The sequence below is a fragment of the Stegostoma tigrinum genome, chromosome 8 (genome assembly GCF_030684315.1).
Source record: "Stegostoma tigrinum isolate sSteTig4 chromosome 8, sSteTig4.hap1, whole genome shotgun sequence".
Lineage (NCBI taxonomy): Eukaryota > Metazoa > Chordata > Chondrichthyes > Orectolobiformes > Stegostomatidae > Stegostoma > Stegostoma tigrinum.
The window spans coordinates 14923343-14944790 of NC_081361.1; the positions used below are offsets into that span (position 1 = coordinate 14923343).

Below are 21448 nucleotides of genomic sequence, written 5' to 3' on the forward strand. Positions count from 1 at the left end.
GGGCTGCCATGAGGGTTTGGTAGGCTGTTAATGAGATGTGCTTGTTAACATGCAGTGAGAAATCTCACTGGGCTTTGCAGCAGAAATTCCTCTGGGGGGAAAAAAAACAACTCAGTGCAACTCAGCCCATCATGTTCTCATCAACTCTAAACAGATCCACGATCATTTTAGGTGTGGGAATAAAAAATAGTGCACCATGTGAACTTATGCCCGACTTAGAATTATTACGCAGTAAGACACAGCAGCAGAAGTAGGCCATTTGGCCCATCGAACATGCTCCACCATTCACCAAGATCATGGCTAACTTGATAATCCTCCACTGCGCCTTCTTGTCTTTTCTCCATAACCCTAGGTTTCCTCACTGAAATGTTTCAGTATACAACATACTTAACAATCTAGCTTCAACAGATCCCTGCACTGAAAAGTTTCACTGATTGACTTTGGAGAGAAGAAATTCCTCCTCACGTCCTTAAATGGGCAACCACTTACTTTGAGATGATGCCCCTTGGTCCTAGATTCCCCCACAAGGGGAATCAACCTCTCAGTATCAACCCAAGAAAGAAAGAAGCAGTGTGAATATGGAAAAAAATGAGAATTGTAAGACAAATGGCCACAAGAAGGGCACATTGGATTCTTGTGGAAGCAGAATTTTAATCAATTAGGGGATTAAGGGTTGTGGGGATAAGGCAGAAAAGTGGAGTTAACGAGGTAACGCGCTCTCATTGAATGATGTACAGACTCAATGGGTCGAACGGCCCACTTCTGCTTATTATGGTATTATTGGGAAGAGAAGTTGGTCTCTCAGGGTTATGTCAATTGTGTTTGGTGATACAGGAGCCTGGATCTCTTGGAGGTACAGTGATGGCTGGCTGGCTGGCTGGCTGAAACATTGCAAAGCTGGAAGACTATTTGAGGAGTTAAAGAGCTGGCAGATTTCCCAGAAATGACCAAACCATGACCTGAGATATTACTGCTTGGCTGGGTAAAAAGTAATTCTGGAGAACAACACCATCAGGTTTGTCACAACCTCAGGGACAGGGGGCTCACGTAAGTGCGCTTTTGTTGATTATAATTGTGGCTGTGGAATTCAAAGATGAAATCTGTTGTTGGGCTGACCTACCCAGCTTGAATAAATAACAGAAAATTATAAAACTGGGTTACTGTACAGTGGCATACACACTGTGATTGTGTAAATCAAAAAAAAGCTTTGTTGCATCAACGATTTAAAGCGAAATCTGCCTTTCTATTTGAGGTATTGTCTGCTTATCAATTTATATGTAACATATCCTAGTTCTGCTTCATGTTAAAGTGAAAGTTACAAAAAGTGGAATCATGATTGTAGCATCCTCATTGTGGGGTTATTCAATAAATTAGATTATTTGATTCATGGCTCCCCTGCTGGGATCACTGCAATGCAAGATTCATAGCAAGAAGTGACAAGAGAAGGGTTAATAAAATGTGAGGCTGGACGAACACAGCAGGCCAAGCAGCATCTCAGGAGCACAAAAGCTGACGTTTTGGGCCTAGACCCTTCATCAGAGAGGGGGATGGGGGGAGGGAACTGGAATAAATAGGGAGAGAGGGGGAGGTGGACCGAAGATGGAGAGTAAAGAAGATAGGTGGAGAGAGTGTAGGTGGGGAGGTAGGGAGGGGATAGGTCAGTCCGGGGAAGACGGACAGGTCAAGGAGGTGGGATGAGGTTAGTAGGTAGCGGGGGGTGCGGCTTGGGGTGGGAGGAAGGGATGGGTGAGAGGAAGAACCGGTTAGGGAGGCAGAGACAGGTTGGACTGGTTTTGGGATGCAGTGGGTGGGGGGGAAGAGCTGGGCTGGTTGTGTGGTGCAGTGGGGGGAGGGGACGAACTGGGCTGGTTGAGGGATGCAGTAGGGGAAGGGGAGATTTTGAAACTGGTGAAGTCCACATTGATACCATATGGCTGCAGGGTTCCCAGGCGGAATATGAGTTGCTGTTCCTGCAACCTTCGGGTGGCATCATTGTGGCACTGCAGGAGGCCCATGATGGACATGTCATCAAGAGAATGGGAGGGGGAGTGGAAATGGTTTGCGACTGGGAGGTGCAGTTGTTTTTTGCGAACTGAGCGGAGGTGTTCTGCAAAGCGGTGCCCAAGCCTCCGCTTGGTTTCCCACTGGGTACAGTGGATGCAGTATACCACATTGGCAGATGTGCAGGTGAACCTCTGCTTGATGTGGAATGTCATCTTGGGGCCTGGGATGGGGGTGAGGGAGGAGGTGTGGGGACAAGTGTAGCATTTCCTGCGGTTGCAGGGGAAGGTGCCGGGTGTGGTGGGGTTGGAGGGCAGTGTGGAGCGAACAAGGGAGTCACGGAGAGAGTGGTCTCTCCGGAAAGCAGACAGGGGAGGGGATGGAAAAATGTCTTGGGTGGTGGGGTCGGATTGTAAATGGCGGAAGTGTCGGAGGGTTGTTTGTTTTTAGAAGTTAATTATTTGGTCATGTTTTTTTACTACAGACCTGATAATTTTTTTTTGTTTTGTTTTATTTGGAAAAATAGTCTGAACAGTTTCAATTTCAATTACTGTCAACTCAAGTTTCTCCTTTCATTGTCCTAAACAATACACTCCTTTAAATCATCTTGTTTTAAAAGTGAGTTAATTGAGGTTATCCAACTTATCAACATGGCTTGTCAAGGTTGATATGGAGAGAATATTTTCATCTGTAGAGGATTCCAAAACTAGAAATCATCAATTGAAGTTAGTTATGAATATCTTCAATAGGAAAAAGCAAAGAAATTCCTTTTACTGTGTGCTTAGAGTGTGGAATTTGATACCACAGATTGTGGTTGAGGCAAATATCTTTGATGGTTTCTCAAATAAATGCATACAAGACAAAAGAAATGGAAATATAATGTGAAAAAGTTGTGTTGAGACAAATGGAATTAGAGGAAATTTAAAATACACTGAGATTGGTACATCTTGGGTAGGCCACAGAGATAGCAAGAACTACAGATGCTGGAGTCAGAGTCAATACAGTGTGGAGCTGGAGGGACACAGCATGTCAGGTAACATCAGAGCAGCAGGAAAGTTGACGTTTCGGGTCAGGTCTCTTCTTCCTAGGTTGGCCACTTGAGTGTTTCCAGACTGTACACTCTGTGTAACTCTCTGTACTTGCTTTGGTAGTTGATTCACTCTGTCCCCTATCTTATTTATTCCAGTAGTGTTGAAAATGATCTCTGCCCACCACGTGGATTCATCTTGAACAATGCCCCTGCATTCCTAGTGCCCACTGCTTTCTCACTCCAGCCTCCTGCAATTATTCAGAAGTGTAAGCCTACTGTTTATTCTGTCAGTCCCCTGTCACAGTTACTAATGCTCTTTCCCATGTTCTTCCCTCCCCCTTACTACCAGATCATCTTGATCTGACACCACAGAATGGCCACAGTCTCTCTCTCTCTACCAACCAGCAGTGCACCTGTGCAGGCAACTTTCAGCACTGACTGTAGTTGTACACAACCGAAAAGTAGCATGAGAGAGAAAATGATGGAGATACCCAGAAGAAAGGAGAAGACAGAAATAAAGGGGAAAAAAGAATTATAAAAAGAGTGAAATGTGTATTGGGAAAGAGACAGAGACTATAATACCGAGTACCTGTGGTATTTTATATGAAAATAGGAAAGACAGAGGGGGAGAATTTTAGTAATGTCAAGTCCTAAAGTAAACAAATGATAGCTATGCACACAGGGAGATTCCCTACAAGAAAGGATAAAGAATTGATGGAAGACAAGGACAGTCAAAGAGGGACAAGACAAATGGAGTTTAGAAAAGAAGCAGAAATTTTCCATGATAAATAGTGCTGCAGATGAACTATCATAATATGATGTGTGACATAGTTTAACACTTACATCATTAAGAAAACTAAGCATCGCATCAGAATCACTGTGAACAATGCAACAGACATTTGCTGGTAATTTACATACATTTTTAATTCTGCGTGCAGTTTGTCAGCTTCCCGTCCATCATTGGGAAGATGCTGGAAGGAATGAAGACAGATGCCCTTTATGGTCACTGGGGAAGGGAAAATATCATTAAAAATACACAAGACAACTTGAATAAAACAGATACTGCCTTCCCAGTTTGATTGAGCTCTTTGAGCAAGTCATGACAGCAGTGGATATTGATGACCTGAATTTTCTGAAAACCTTTGAGACGGTGTCATGTACTAAGTGAATTCACAGGATATAATCATGTGTTATCAATGAGAACTTCAGACACTGAATTAGAAGTGGGCTGCAATCCCACAACTAAAATGCTGCAGTTAATGGATGTGGTTGGGCAAACAAGATATTTTCTGCAGATCACTGAAGGTTCAAGACCAAAATAGAAAAGTTGTAGCTGAAGTGAACAGTGTCTTTAAAATTTGTTCATGAGATGTGGGTGTTACTAGCAAGGGAGGCAGTCAGTCCTATCCTGGGAGCTTGTTAGTACTGTTTGTATTATTTTGAGTGTCCGCTGCAATATGTTGTTAGAGAAGGGTGCCTTCATAGGAGGAATGGGACAAATGTACTCAGGCGTTTCATCGTCCCCCGAAAAGGGAACTGTATGATACACCTGTGGGATGACAGCCAGCAAATTTAAGAACCAGCTGTTAGGTGCCACTACTCCAGTAGTTCAATAGATGTACAAGTCTTACTGGTCTAAACTTCAAGATCTAGGCCACTAATTGTTGTGCAGCTGTGATTAACATGTTGTCAGGGTGAAACTAAATGGCAATTCATGGTCTGATACTTCTGTCCGCAGAGGTCCCACCCTAAAGCATTGATTGGATGCATTGTCTGCCTTTCTTATAGCTGGTTGGCTGGTTTCCTGCTTGAGGATGGCAATTTGTCCAAAAAATGCATGGAGCTGGTTTGCAACCATGAACACTTCCAGGTTAGACCCCTCCCTATTTGCTAAAAAGCATTAAAACTCACCCCAAAGTTTTTTTGTGAATCCAATCAACCATATTTAAAATTTTCTAAGGTTCCTTATTTCAAATTTCTAACCAGACATCTGTCCATTTTCCTTTTGAAAGATGTGTTCAGGATTTAAAAAAGGACTATTAACCTGAAATAATTTCCCCCTCATTTATTTGCACTTCCTGTACTTACTTGAATTGCTGTGATTTTAAAAGAAAGTTTTGAAAACAAATTTTGTGTACTTCCCAAACTCCCAGCTCTGGAGAGAAGTTGGCTCCAATACTGCAGGCTCATTGTTTAGTGAGCTTTGCTGCTCATTCAAGCAGATTCCAAGCAATATTACTTATAATGTTAAGTTTGACCACATAGAACTACTTTTTGTCAGATTTCTGCATGAAAGCTTTACCTTTTCGTAATTTTTTAATGGAAAACCTTCACTTTCCAAAGCGCTTAGTGGAGTGCAGTGTAACATTCCTGAAATAGGACATGCAGCTGCAATATTAAGTGAATAATTCCAGTGTCTTTTTACTGGAAAGGATTTAAAAGTGAAAAAATCATGGCATTCTACATAAGACTCTGAGAACAAAACGGTTATTGGTCTTGGTAAAGGCCATTACAGCCAGGTAGTTAATTTTTAATGCACTTTTTAAATGTAATGCCACAAGCATTTCTCAACAATTTGTATGTTGGCAGCATCTTTAACATAATAGAACATCTAAGGCACTTCACTGGAGAGTTGCAATTTAAAACCTGACAGTGCCACGAGATAATATTCGGGTAGTTGGTCAACGCTTGGTCCATATCTGGTGTTAAAAGGTCAACCTTAGAGATCAGTTGGAGAGTTTGGGAAGGAATCCCAGAAGTGACGGCCAAGACAGCTGAAGGTACGCCCAACAATGGTTGAAGGGCTAAAATGAATGATGCTCAAGAAATCAGAATTAGAGGGGAGCAGATCTCTTTTAGAGGCTGGAGGAAAGTACAATAATCAGGAAGGGCCAGGATGAAAGCATCTGAGAAGGAGCATAAGAATCTTAGTATTTCTGGATTTCAACTCAGTAGTTCCAAGAATTTATTCCGGAGTTGGGGTGGAGGGTTTTGAGGTGGGGGAGGTGGGGAGAGGAGTTGGAAGGTTTCCAGTTTCCTGTTAGCTACTCCTTCCTGTGCAACATCCATGCCCTCAAATCAAGAAGGATCGATTGCAGAGTGACAGGCCTCCATCCAACTTTGCAGCAGCCTGCCCCAGTTCCTCACTTGGAGCTCAGCAAATTGTAGCCCACCTGGGAACACAACATCAAAAGTGTTGCTGTAGAGGATTGAGCAGGGCGGGAATTTCAGCCATTGACCTTCCAGACAAAATTTATGCCCTCTTTGTATCTGTCCCATTGACAACCCACCTCATTTTCCGGGCCTCCAGACTTGTTTCTCACCTCCTATGTGCCCAAACAATTCTACCCAGTGTTTTACTCAGAGGATAACTGATGGTTACCACGGTATTCTGTAAAAGGAGTGTAACTGTTTGGTCGGGAAAAATGAAGTGGGGACACGATTTGCTCAAATCATTATCTTACAGGATGAAATAGTTTTTGTGAGACAGGATGAAGCAAATAACGGCAGTAATAATAGCAGGTAATACACCAGAAGTAAAGACAAACTTGTATTGACCAATCCTGCATGAGCTCAAGAGTGAGAAATGGGCTTAAGCCCAGATGCAAGGCCCCTAAAACTCATCTAACAATCACAGAATATACTTTCAGTTCCTTCAACTCTCTGCTGAAGAGTTCGGACTACAGTGCTCAATCAACTAAATCTACCCAATATAACCTTTCTGCAACCAGTGTTAACAAATCAAAACCTTATTGTCCATTCAGATCAAAGTGCCTTTCCACCTTATGACGCTGACAGATTCATGTTGTATTTCCAGCATGAGTTCTTCTAAATTTAGATTACTAAAATTCAGGAATTTTTTTTGTGAGCTGCTTTAAGCTTGTTTTACATCCCTGTTTTCCTGCATTAACTTAACAAGAACACAGACTGCAAGTCAAATCTGGTATCGTATTGGTTCAGCATTGCAAAACAGCTTCTCATGGAGAGTCATATAGTCAGAGGGATGCACAGCACGGAAACAGACCCTTCAGGTCAACTTGTCCATGCTGACGAGGCATCCCAAATTCATCTAATCTCATTTGCCAGCATTTGGCCCATATCCCTCTAAACTCTTCTGTTCATATACCCATCCAGATGCCTTTTAAATTTTGTAACTGTCCCAGCCTCCACCAATTCCTCTGACAACTCAATCCATATATGCACCACTCTGTGTGAAAAAGTTATCCCTCAAGTCCCTTTTAAATCTTTCCCCTCTCACTAAAACCTATGCCCCCTAGTTTTGTACTCTCCCACTCCAGGGAAAAGACCTTGTCTATTTTCCCTATCCATGCCACTCATGATTTTACAAACCTCCACAAGGTCACCCCTCAGCCTCTGATGCTCCAGAGAAAATAGCCCCAGCCTATTCAGCCTCTCCCTACAGCTCAAACCTTCCAATCCTGACAACATCCTTCCTATAACAAGGAGACCAGACGTGAAGGCAGTATTCCGAAAACAGCCTAACCAATGTCTTATACAGTAACATGACCTTCCAACTCCTATGCTCAATGCACCGAATAAAGGTGAGTGTACTAAAGGTATTCATCACATCTGAAATAAAACCCAGGAATACTCCAACATGTAGGTTAAAACCTTCATATTAAGCAAACAAATAAATATGAATGAGTTTTAAAATTCTGGAAGATCTGCTTTTGCTTTGCAAGTCAGGCCTCCTTGCTGCAGAAATCAGAGTACTGGTCACATCAGGCAACTTGACCAGTGAACGGAGAAATTTCGAATTATGAGAATAATGTGTCGCTGTTAAAAATGATTTCTAGGCAGGTGACACTCAGAATAATGTGCCATCAGATGAGTATTAACATCCTGCTGTGGACTACTTCCTTGCCATTCTTATACATGTCCAATTGCACAATGTATTAGTATTCCTGAAGGGGCAATCATGCTTAGCAAATCAAGAAGAGACCCAGCATTGTGGATTGCATCTGGTAAGTGGAGGTTACAGTGCCTGCTGCAGACAGTCACTCTTGAATTTCTTATCGGTGCTGCTGAACATTGGGCATTTTGATTAAAATTGAAGCAGTTGCGATTCCAGTTCTCACTGTGAGCCAAAACCAATTGTGACCCTTTAAATTGTAAGTTGGAATAGTACAGAGCGTCTGAAATTTTGTCTGGAAGGTCAATGGCTGAAATTCCCGCCCTGCTCAATCCTCTACAGCAACACTTTTGTAAGTTGGAATAGTACAGAGCGTCAGGAAGGATATCTGAACCATCTGGAGAACATTAAAGTTTAGCAGTGCTAGACTTCCAAGATCCCATGAGTGGCAAAGTTTACATGAGTTTCTGTGCTGATCCTCCAGGGGAGAACTTCTACAAAAAAAATCTTGCGGTGTTCAATTGCCTAAACTGGAATGGGAATATCAGGGTAGAACAAATTCAATCTCAGTTCCAATATAGCAGTAATAATTCAAGTGTAAACAAATGCACTGTTTTTTTTCGTGGCATCCTATTCTCAGAGATTTTTGCCATTGCTTTGTCTTGGCCTACTATGATATTGGAAAAGTCAGTCTAGCTGTTAATCAGTCACACTGTGAAAGCAGGGGTCTGAATTTTTTTTAGATGTACTAAGGTTAACATTAATTTGTTTAAATTTAGTGCAAATCTCGATTAGATTCTTGCCAAATTTGCTAAAGCAAATATCAAACTCTAGAAACCTCAAGTATGCTCAAACCATGTCTGGTTTCTGAACTTCATCAGTGCTGGGACCACAACTGTTTACAACATATATCAACAAATTGGTGGAAGAAACAAATATACTGTCATCAAATTTGCTCACACCAAAAAAAAGTGGAACGGCAAACTGTGAGAGGGAGACAAACAATTTACAGAGAGATAGTGCGACGCTGAGAGTCGGGATTCAGTTGGCAAATGGAGCGTGATGTTAGAAAATATTAAGCAGTTCGGTTTGAAAGGGAGAACAAAACAGAAACAAAAAGAAAGTTGCTGGAAAAGCTCAGCAGGTCTGGCAGCATCGGTGTTGTAAAAAAAATCAGAGTAAACCTGTCAGGTCCAGTTCTGACGAAGGGTCACTGGACCCAAAACGTTAACTCTGTTTTTTTCCTTCACAGATACTACCAGGCCTGCTGAGCTTTTCCAGCAACTTCTGTTTTTGTTCCTGATTTACAGCATCCTCGGTTCAGTCAGTTTTTGTTAGAACAAAATAGAATATTATTTAAAATGGAGAAAAACTGCAGAATGCTGCAACACAGAGGGAATTGGAGGTATTCATGCACAAAACACAAAACTAGCACATGTGCAGCAGGTAATCAGGAAGGTTAATGGAATGTTGGTTCTTACTTCAAAAGTAGCAGGGAATGCTTAACTACAATTGTACAAGATGCTGGTGAGACCACATCTGGAGTACTATGTGCAGGTTTGGTCCCTTTAAGATATCATGTAATTGGAGAAAGCTCAAGGAAGGTTAAGGAGGATGTTCCCTGTTATGGGGGGATTGCCTTATGAGCAGAGGCTAACCTGGGTGGGACACTTCCCACTGAAGTGTAGAAGAATGAGGTAATCTCATTGAAACATATAGGATTCTTAAAAGGGTTTGATGGAGTGAATGCTGAGAGCATGTTTCCCCTCATGGGAGAGTCGAGGACCAGGGAGCACATCTCACAACAAAGGGATATCAATTTAAGACTGAGAAGCGGAGGATTTTTTTTTCCTGGGTTTTTAGGTCTTTGGAGTTCTTTGCCACAGAGAGCTGTGGGGTGGCAGAGTCCTTGTACATATTTAAGGCTGAGAAAGATAGATTTTTTGAGGGGGGGGGAGTCAAGAGGTAGAGAAAATGAAGGAATGTGGTCATGAGGAATGTTGGATCAGCCATGATCCTGTTGGATGGCAGCGCAGGCTCGAGGGGCCAAATGGCCCCCCTCCTATTCCAATTTCTTATGATCTTATTGTGTTTTATTCCTCTTCTTAGGAGCTGTAGGTGACAAAATTCATCTGTGCTTCGCTCAAAAAATCGTGTAGTTGGCTCATTAATTTTGATTAGGTTTTTGTTGGATAGCTGCATGCTAAAAAGAATTTTAAATATCTTTTTGCAGCCAACTGAGTGGAGTTGAAAACAGGGTTTGTTGATTTACCCCTCATCATCCAATTGGATATTCCTCAATTTTTTGATTTCCGTGTCCGGTCAACTGCATTCACATTCTTAACCTCTTCCCACCTATTCTTCTAAGAGGGCATAGATTCCTATCCTATTAGGAAAGAAAAACAGAGTGAACAGCAAATTAGGGGTGGCACAGTAGCTAAGTCGTTAGCAGTGCCAGGGACCTGGGTTCAACTGCAGACTCAGGGAACTGTCTGTGTTTCGTTTGCACTTTCTCCCCATGTCTGTACGGGTCCTCTTCAGATGGTCAGGTTTCCTTCCCAAGTTTGAAGGTGCCACTTTTTGAATACCTCATTCAATTCTGGTCTCCCTGCTATAGGAATGATGTTGTGAAACTTGAAAGGGTTCAGAAAAGGTTTACAAGGATGTTGCCAGGGTTGAAGGATCTGGGCTATAGGGAAGGGGCAGAATTGGCTTGGGCTGTTTCTCCTAGAGCATCAGAGGCTGAGGGGTGACCTTACAGAGGTTTATAAAATCATGAGGGGAACAGATAGGGTGAATAGCCAAGGTCTTTTCCCCAGGGTAGAGGAGTCCAAAACTAGAGGGCATAGATTCAAGGTGAGAGGGGAAAGATTTAAAAGGGACCTAAGGGGCAACTTTTTCACACAGAGGGCGGTGCATGTGTGTAATGAGCTGCCAGAGGAAGTGGTGGAGGCTGGTACAATTACAATATTTAAAAAGCATTTGGACACCTTTTGGAGGGAGAGGGGCCAAATGCTGACAAATGGGACTAGGTTAATTTAAGATACCTGGTCAGCATGGACAAGTTTGTCCAAAGGGTCTGTTCGCATGCTGTACAGCTCTATCACTGTGCTGGTTAGGTGGATTAACCATGCTAAACTGTCCATAGTGTCCAGGGATGTGCGAGCTAGGTAGGTTAGCTATGGGAAATACAGGGTTACACGGACAGGGTAGGGTGGCAGGTCTGGGTGGGAAGCTCTTCGGAGGGTCAGAATGGAGTCAAATGGCCTTTTTCCACACTGCAGGATTTCTACGATAAAGATGCAGTGAACAACTGACCTTTATTTCTTCCTGCCTTCCACCATGATACAGATCTTTCCTTCTCTCCCTACTCTCCCACTTCTTTGCTCAAAACACATTGCACCTCTGACAATTCCCCGTTCTGGTGAAAGGATCTCAAATGTTACAAGGCAGACAGACAGAGGTCATTCAGCCCATTATATGTACACGAGCACAGTTTAGGAACACTTGGTCTTGTTTCCCTCTGGACAGGCGCTGATATTTGTGGAAATTATTTCCAACATTTTAAATTAAAAAAAATACTATTGGAGGATTTCCCTGTACTTTGAAAAAGGAGCATCATCAATGGCTGCATCACTGATGTATGATAGCCAACCGGCTGTACTTGGCATTGGAGGATAGATACAGGCATGGCACTACCTCCAAAAATCCAAGGAGTAAAAAATACAAGCCTGAAGAGGGCACTCTCTTTAATGGACACAACACATAGACTTGCTGTAATGCTGTAGAAAATATTTCCCCTCACTAATGCAACCTGTCTTGATCACTGCTCCTTTCAATCATTGAATTAAAATAATTAGGTTTATTGGGGAATGACACGGTGGCTCAGAGTTTAGCACCACTGCCTCAGAGCACCAGGGATCTGTGTTAGATTACATTCTTGGGCAACAAACCTTGTAATATTTGTACATTCTCCCAGTGTCTGCGCGGGTTTCTTGTGGGTGCTCCAGTTTCCTCCCACAGTCCAAAGCTGTGCAGGTTAGGTGGATTTGCCATGCTAAATTGCTCCATAATGTCTAGGGATGTGCAGGCTAGGTGAATTAGCCATTGGAAGTGCAGGATTACAGGGATAGGGTAGGAGGTTGAGTCTAGGTGGAATGCGCTTCAGAGTGTTGGTGTTGGCTCAATGAACTGCCTCCATGCTATCAGGATTATTGTCACATGTACTCACATGAGTACAGTGAAATGTTTACAAGTCACCACTTACAGCACCATCTCAGATACAAGGCACCTCAGGACAGAATCTTTAGTTTTCTTTGTTTTTCTGCTTTAATGCCCAAGTGAAAACAATTTAACACTACAATCCTTTTTTTATTCATAAAAACTAAAAATAAACAATTAACAATTCAACACTACAGTCCTTGAACACCAGGCCATGCTTGGCTCACACTCCTGATTGGGGTCAAAACATCCCCGCTCAGAGCTCAACTTTGCTCCTACTGCCATCAGCAACTTATCCTGAACTGCAGAAAGTTTTTAGTGTCTTAAATTATGCATCACCCATGCATTACAACTTAAGAGCCTGCCACCAACTCCTCTGCTGTATGAATTGTCTTGCCTTTAAAAGGAAAATGCACAACTGAGAACGACTCCGGGCGTGATCAGATGTAATGAAACCCGGAGGTCAGCACAGAAATCAAGATTAGAAATAATGACAGTTACACACACTGAGAAATTATCCACCACATGGGGGTGAAAGCAATAGACATCTGATGGAAGGAACACGAACTGAGGGAGACTGCTGATGTGAAACAAAGCATACTGCCGGCTGGGCATTGACTGCAAGTTATTCAAGCACCTTAGAACGGAGAGAGGCTGTAACTGTAAAGGGATAGACAAATCATTCTTTGAAGATATGGCTTACTCTGATTGAGAGGTTTTTTCTAGTGACTTTTGGGTGATTGACCTGTCACCAATTGCTCAATTCACCTTCTGCCATGACTTTTGTGTTCTTGTTTTTGTCATTCTCCTTTGAATGATCTCAGGAAAGTAGCATCTCAAAGAGCCTACAATACTCATGTCTCCTGAAACTGATAGGAGTTCTTACCAACTGTTAAAAATCCAATCCTTTCATGTGCTGTCTATTTAAACTGCCGCAGACCTTTACATCCTACAATAGTAAATTGCTGCCCTGGATTGCAAGGAACCAGCCGGCAATGCTCTAATGCTGGGAGCTTGACACAATTTGAACCATCAGAATCTGAACACAGACTTAAATCCCTTTCTTGCTGGTGGTTGTAAACCACAAATGACAAAAAACTAACCCATTGCATTTTATTCAGAACCATTGATTTTATTCTACTTATCGTCTCTCTTGCAAGATTTACTTGCCTCAGTATTACAGACATGAACATGTCCTCGTGGCAGGAGGTATTCCAACAATTTTTGTCACACGGATAATGCTGATTAAACCTGATTTCTGATCGGGAGTATGTCAAAAACAATTTGTTTTCCCCCATGGAATGAAATGGTGCACAACTACTCCGATTTTTAATTTCTACATTTTGTACTGACATTTTATGTAATTCACTTTGGAAACTGCAGTGGTCCAAAGTGAAGTTTACATCAGTTTATTGTATGTATGTGCTTGGTATCAATATAGGGTGGAGAAGGAGTGAGGGGCCATTATTGTCAGCTGAAAACCTAGAGGCACATCTTTTCCCTCTGATCCCAGTGAACTTAACTGGAAGGAATGATTAGAAACAGCTAGCCAGGATGAGGGGCTAGGCAGCTGGTGCACAAGCAAGAATTTGGCAACAGCTAGGGAGCAAAAGAGGAGGTTGGAGTAAGACAGCTTCACCGATGCCGGAGAAAATCTGGAGATTTTTGGGTGCACAGGCACACCCTGATCTCTTCAGCCACTGTCTCTAGGGGAGTGTTGGAGAGATCAGAGCTTTGAAAAACATCAGCGGAAGCGTGGAGAACGATGGGTTCGAGGATTGAGGCAGTCAAAGGCAAGGTTCCTCCTCAGCTGTGAAGGTGCTCAGGAAACAGCAAGGTCATGCCAGTCCTCATCCTATGGCATGTCCACACAACTATATTAAAATTAGTTAAAAAACTTCAACATAGAGCACATGTAATGAAACTAGATTTTGATGGGTGGGCAGAGAGAGGGTGTGGGAGGTGCTGTCAGCGGGGATAGAGGATGTAAGCTACTGTACGATGCTGGAAAGATGTAGCTTCAGGAAGAAGAGCTGGAGGCAGGATTTGTAGAAGGGGCTTGCGCTTGTCATGAATGCTGGAGTGACAAAAGATTTGAGGAGGTGGGATGAAGGAGGTCACGGGGGGAGGGGGGAGGGGAGGTCAGTGAGAGTAGCCCAATGAAGACAGAGATTCCATGCTACAGTAAAACTGGGAAGGGGCTGGAATCAGTAAGGTTAGTGGGCAGGGTGCTGTCCAGTCACTGGTGAGGTCAACACATTTGCTTCAAGGGAAATATGACTGCTCCTCTTCATCCAGAAACAGCACTGGGAAAGTCACTCAATGTATCCATTGTCTGCTGTGGAGCCAATTGTTCTTCTGGAAGCTTGAACAAAGTAATGCAATTAGCCTCATTAGAATAAATAAATGAAAAACCTTCTCCTAATTGATTGATTGCCAAACTGCATTCCTGTAAATAGAGTCTGGCAGGTTGAAGTTTGAAATTTAAGTTTTAAAAAATAAATTTTCCCACTTGAACGAAAACCATCAACATTTTGAGGCCACAGTGAGTGAACTTGGAGCTTTTCATGCATCTACATTGTCAGATAACGTGGGCCTTAAGACGTTTTCACATGTTTTCTAGATTTTCTGAAGATACATGATTTTTTTTACTGAATATACCTTCAAGTAATCTTATGTTTATGGAATTAAAAAAAAGTTGGGCCATTTTTTATTCCTGATTTGAAGTTCGCTGTATCTTCTCAAACACAATACTAGCATGCCCTATTCTAAACTTCAAACTAATGATATATTTTTAAAACTGAGGGCACAAAGGCTGGAAAAGAAGTCCACTGAAAGGTTCACCTGCTTGCTTCTGTGGATCATAGACAGTCCTAGCTCAAGAGGGGAGAAATAAGCCAGCCAGGACATGATTGTGAGATGGTGCCCTTCGTTGAAACCAAGCAAGAGACTGCCAAAGGTGCTGACTCTTCCAAGCCGTCAGAGGTGTTAACCCATAACATTCAATGTTGGAATCAACATGAACAACAACCCTTAAAGGACTTCAAGTATTGAGAAGCCATGTGGAGGCTGAAGTGCTGACTTTGTGTATTTGAAAGATTGGCTATCAAAAAAATCACTTCAAGCCTGTCTGCAATCCTGACTTAAAATAAGATAGGAAGTATTAGGTAGCCAGATATCTCATCTTTTCCACTCTAAAGTTCAACCGACAATGGCTTAATTACAGGAAATTTGATAACTAGAAACGCACAATCCCTTTTTAATCTTTTCCTTTACTCGGCTCTCACTTCAAAATTACCATCCAAAAACCTAGAGACCTGCCAGATCAGAGATCACAAGACGGGGGCTAAAATGAGTACAAACTTCTTTCAATCTAGTCTACCGCATTTGCTGCTCCCAGTGTGGTCTCCTTTGCATTGGAGAGACCAAATGCAGACTGGGTGATCACTTTGAAGGAACATGTCCCCTGTGTCTGCAAAAGTGATCCCGACCTTTCAGCTTCTTGTTGGTTCAATAAACTACTGGGCTCCCATGCCAACATCTCTCTCCTGGGAGTGTTACAGGGTTCCGACAAAGCTCAACGCTAGCTGGAAGAACAACACCTTATTTCCTACAGCATCTGGGACTGAATTCCACAATTTCAGAGAGAAAACTCTGCAGTCTCCATTTTCATTAGACACAGACAGCTTTTTGACCTTGCCGTCAGTAGAGCTAACCTGTTTCTCACATCCCCTTTTCACATCACAACCTTCCCTTCAGCACCATTAGCAAACTATTTGTCTTTGACTGAGCACCTCTACAATCTGTCTTACTTAGTCACCCGTACTCCCACCTTCCCTTTTGACTTCAGCATGAAAGCACACAGTTTACCAATTTCCAATTCTAAAGAAATCAGCTCAGACTCAAAACATTAACTCTGTTTCCCTCTCTACAGATACCGTCAGACTTTCAGAGTTTCTCTAACATTCTCTGTATTTGTTTTAGAGACTTCTTACCTTCTAATGTGGCACTGATTTCACAGTAATTGCAGCAGAATTCTCAACTGGAAGTTAAAACACATTAGCTTTTATTTTGTCAGTTACCCTAGAATATTAATTAATGAAACCCAACCTCAGCCAGGGTTTTCAAATACAAAGATGAGTAACAGGGCCATTTAATTTCATATGCCAAAAGAGCTACACTATTCTCTCTCAATTTTGAAACCTGAACAAGCCTATTTAATGTTCACTTCCACAACACAAGAAATTTAATTAAACTTTTTGTTGAAGCTTCACAACTGAGTGGAAAGCTATCAAATTACCTTGATGCATGGGTGCCTTTAAACTTCTTCCCAAGATGTCACAGACTTTTTTTTGTAATTGACTTTCTGAATGGGAACAGAACTGAGGTGCAAACAGAAATTGCTGGAGAAGCTCAGTAGGTCTACTCACATCTGTAGGGAGTCAGGTGAAGTTAGTGCTTTGCTTTCAAAATAAACTTGCTTCCCACATAAATTTAAGAATCTTCAGCATCTGCAGTATTTTGTTTTTACAAAATCTTTGCATGGAGTAAATGATGGCAGTGGAAATTGTGGTCAGTATACTAACTTAATTTGCAATGAGTTCACTGCTCAGCTGGCAATGTTTTGACTGGATCACACAAAGTTTAAAACTCAGTCTGTCTCTTCAGTGCATTGGATGTGCATGCTCTTGTTGCCCATTGATGTTGACTACTGACTTCAAAACAGGGCACATCATCCACACCAATCTTGCATAAACCTCACTTTGGGGCAGGAGCAACAAGGGAGTCAGGGTAAACCATTCTTGTCTAGAGAACAATTGGAATGTGTAACCTACTACTGTATGGAATCAGTGAGGCGATGAACATCAGTACCTTTCCCTTAAATAGTTGTAAGCATATCAGGAGAAAAAAAGATTAGAAACATCCATTGATAGGTTTAATGAAAATATGCTTATGTGGTGTATAAGACAACTGGACAGTTTCAGCAGTTACGCGATTCTACAGGAAGAAATCTGTAGAGTGCAAAGCCTGCAATAGAAAACATCTGACTGCAGGAGTCTTGGTTAATTTAAGAGAATTATTGAACAGCAGAGATGTTCAGTTCCCTATTGTTTTTACACCCACTCTTCTGACAGCAGAGCAACCTAAAGAAAATCCAATGTAGAGGTTATTTTCAAGCTACTGACATTTGACTAACTTTCACACATGGAGTTTAACTACTTTGATTACTGTTGACCTTAATGACAGTCCATAGATACAAATGGTCAGAGGCAAAGTATCAATGAGCTTTATGACTCATCGGATGCCACTATGTCAATCAGCTCTCCTGCCTCTCAGTGAGGAGCATTGCAACAGATCATATTGAGAGGTAATGCACTAAAAATGACTTTAGTTCTTGATCAGGGCAAATTTGATACAGATTATACATTTATAACTCAACCTCACTATTAAAATTTTCATCTAATAGTCATCCATTACATAACCTTCCTTTTACGTTATTTGTTTGTGTTTTTTTTTCCAAAACCTTGATCAATGTATTGAGTCAGTGGAGGACATGTACTTACACAAAAGTAGAATTAAAGATGGACTAAACAACTGCACCATTCTCTCATATCTAAGCACCCTTCAACTCCTTGCCAAAGTAGATTGGTGATCAGAACTTGGAATATATTCAACACTATAGTTCAGCCTGTTGATTGTACTGGCAGCAAATCTTGACTACTTGTCAGCATTTGGATTACTGTTATTGTTGCACTGTGTTCCGGTTCACACCTACGTTTCCTCATATGAACAAAGAGCAAAGGCTTACATTGTTTATTTCAGCCTGGCAGTGTGAAATAGTGTGCCCACATCACCTTGGTATTATTTTGGTGGCCTAGTTATGGTGGCGGTGTCAAGAATCAGGACAGCTAACCCAGCTGAGAACTGAGGCCTATTGTTGGAAGCTGGCTGCACTACCTTTGTCCATCTACTTCCACGTCGCTGCAAGTTGCAGAAACCAGTACAGCTACCTGAAGGCAGCAATGCCAACTGCAGGCCAGAGTAACCAGTGCACCAGGCTAGCCCAGAAGCCTGTCTGCTTCAGCATTGGATGTGGGCCACCCCGCTTGAAGAGATCTTCCCCACAGCAAAAATGACCCATAGGCAAAGGCCCTTTCTTAATTTAAGATTCAAGATCAGTGATGAGAGAGCAAAGATCTCCATTGTGGATGCCATCTCCCTCATTTACCTGCCACAGTATCTTGGCATTTCTTCAGTGTTGCAGGGTTTCTACGTCCATCACCCAGTTTCTGAAGCTCACTTGCCATTCTTAAATGGATGGAAATCTCACCATGTGGTACTGATTGTGCAATTTAGTGAAAATCCCAATTGAATGACAGTTACCCACAGAGAATAGACTTCTACATTTCAAGAATCCGATGAAGCCCACAGAGATATATATATTAAAAAAAAACTTGCGACAACATTCCGATCCCAACACAGAACATTTTTCTTATCCAAAAAACCTTACTGGGAGAACTCAGCAGGTCTGGCAGCATCCAAATAAGGGTCACTAGACCTGAAATGGTAACTCTGCCTTCTCTCCCTGGATGCTGCCACAACTGGTGACTTCCTCCAGCAGTTTCTGGTTTTGGCTCAGATTTCCAGCATCCATGATTCTTCACACCTGTCTTTTTTCCAAGTGTGCTTATTACAAAATAGGCTTTGGGCCAGCATTTACCCTAACCGCATCATAGCTATTAAAGAAAACAGAAAGACTTCCACTTTTATTACATACCTGACAAACAAAAGATGTCTCAAAGCACTTTACAGTCTATAAAACATTTTTGAAGAGTGTCCCTGTTGAAGAAAATGTCACAGCTAACATGTGTCAAGCAATCTTTTACAAAAAGAAATGATCAGCTATTCTTCTGATGTTAATTGAGGGATAACTGTTCACCAGGGCACTCGAGATAATCTCCTGTTCTCATTCAAAGCAATGCCATGGGATCTTTTCCAACCACCCACCTGCACAGTTGGGAGCTCATTTTCATGCCTCATCTGAAAGAGAGAACCGCCTGTGTGCCTCCCAAAGTACTGCAGCAGATTGATAACACTAACTTGTTATGCTCAAGTCATACTGTGGGACTGATAACAGGGAGCAGTCTTGCCTCCACAACGTTATGGCTGGCACTGCTCACTCACTACTGGAAATAGCATCATGTAGCTGGAATACAAAAATTACAGCAGTCAATAAGCTGTACTGTAGCAAAGGCCAGGGCATTTCCGAAGGAGATACGAGCAAAAGGGCGAATGAGACAAACAGATTTATCTTTTACAAAAGTGCAAACCCGATACAACCTGTTTTCAAGTATTACTAGTTTTTACTGTTTTGAACTAGAAGTGAAAAAAAAATTGCTGACAGTTTCTGTAAATCTTGAAGGTTCACTTTGGGAGTACAGTCAGATGTGCAAAACATGACCACTTGGAGCTAACACTTACCAGGGATCCTAGAGGGCCCAAAAAGCAGCTTCAAAGGAAGTATCTGAAAACATTTGCTACACACTTAAATGAATACAATTCTGCAGAAGCATGCTTTGGCATATCGCTGATGGACGGGGAGTTTAATGGGTGATTATTTGTGGTGACCTAGTAGAGATTGGGACGTAATGGGGAAGGAGCATTGTGTATAGGTATGTGACATACACTCACCCTTGGTTTATGCCCCAGTCATTTCTGATGCAGAGATGCTTGTGAACAGGATCTTTTGTATATCCTTCCTTGCAGCCACATTCACCTGCAGAAAATAAAGTGAGATCAGATTGAAACATGACTCAAATCTTCCCAAAACACAAAAAAAATCCTTCCAACCGGCATAACCAAGCCAAAGAGCTGCTGTTTATCTGAATCTCATTATTTCAGGAACTCAATAAAAATTATGTTAGCAACAAATTTAGAAGCTAAGTTGATTAGTCCCCTGAAAGCGAGCATGAAACTGCAAAGTGTCATTTACCTCACCCCCCTGACATTCAATGCAATGCAGATGGCGTGTCACCTTCATGCTGCTTGCCCTTTTGACTGATTTCTCAGGGTAGCCAGCACTAACTAAACCATTGATTAATCCAGTGGAGAGAGTGGAAAGCTGCAACTTCCTCGTGCCACGTAAAGCTAATACACTAAGGATGCTCCTTATGTAAAGGCAAAATGTGTTCGGAAATGACACAGTGTCTATCAGCATCTGTAGAAACAGAAACAGTGTTTGAAAGAGGTTCAAGTTAATGCCTGTTCATCAGAATGAAGATCTCTTCCTCAGAGAATCGGTGTACCCTAACCTGCCAATGAAGGAGTCATTATTAGAATACTCATTGTCGAGTTTGGGTTAAAAAACAATGAAAGACTAATATCATTGAGGATGTCAGTATCCTCCCATTTTGTTTTTCTTCTCCAATCCTACTTGCCTCTCAACCAACAATCTCTTCCAATGTGCAAGCTACTGATGGCAAAAGCACGCACCTCATCCTCCTACCCTGGTCCTCACACCACAAATGATAGCCTGGAGTTACTTCTCTTGGTTACCAAAATAAGGTCCAAGCTGACTGGACAGTGAAGAAAAATGGAGAGATCACCTGACCTTACGCTTGCAGCCACCACTGTTTATTGAGTATATCTTTCGAGATGGTTTAGAGACAGGATGGTGACAGGGGACATGAGACAGGTGCAGCTAGAGAAAGGCAGAAAAGGATAGCACAGGTGCTAGTGCAAGAATAAAACGTTTTGCTGCAGAGGACTCAGACAAGATGATGATGTCCCAATCCTCAGAAGAAATCTGATTGGTTTCTGGCAGGATCCCTAACGTGCTAAGCATCGGGAATACCAGTGTTAGCAAGAATAGTAGCACAAAAATGGCACTGATCTTTGTCACAGCATGGAGTTGCTGGCAAACAATTCAGGCACTTGTGGTTCTAAAGATATAGCATACGATGGCTGGGTTCATATTTTGCATTGCAGTACAAGCAGTTACAAGCCATCATGTGAATACTGCAGTGAATACTCTGACTGGAGGCATCTTGGCTGTTAACTACAGTTTACAGAGCATCACAACAATTCACCCATACTGCCTTAAACTGATTTTCTTTTATACTATCATGGGATGAAGGCAAGGCTAAAATTTGTTGCCTATCTTTAATTATTCTTAAACTGAGTGAGCAGCTCAGCCACTTCAAATGACAATCAAAAGTCAACGACATTGCTGGGGGTCAGGAGTCACATGTAGATCAGAGTAAGTAAGGATGGCTGATTTCCTTCCCTCAAGGACATGAATGTTCTGTTTTAAAAAAATACAT

General features: G+C 42.0%; 1 protein-coding gene across 1 annotated transcript in view; it reads right to left on the reverse strand.

The window, feature by feature from the left end:
• astn1 (astrotactin 1) overlaps positions 1-21448 on the reverse strand; it is a 1971124-nt gene that overhangs the window by 998025 nt on the left and 951651 nt on the right. The window contains exon 8 of the mRNA XM_048538653.2: positions 19818-19902. Coding sequence (XP_048394610.1) covers positions 19818-19902 — 85 coding nt within the window. The remainder of the gene's footprint in view (positions 1-19817; positions 19903-21448) is intronic.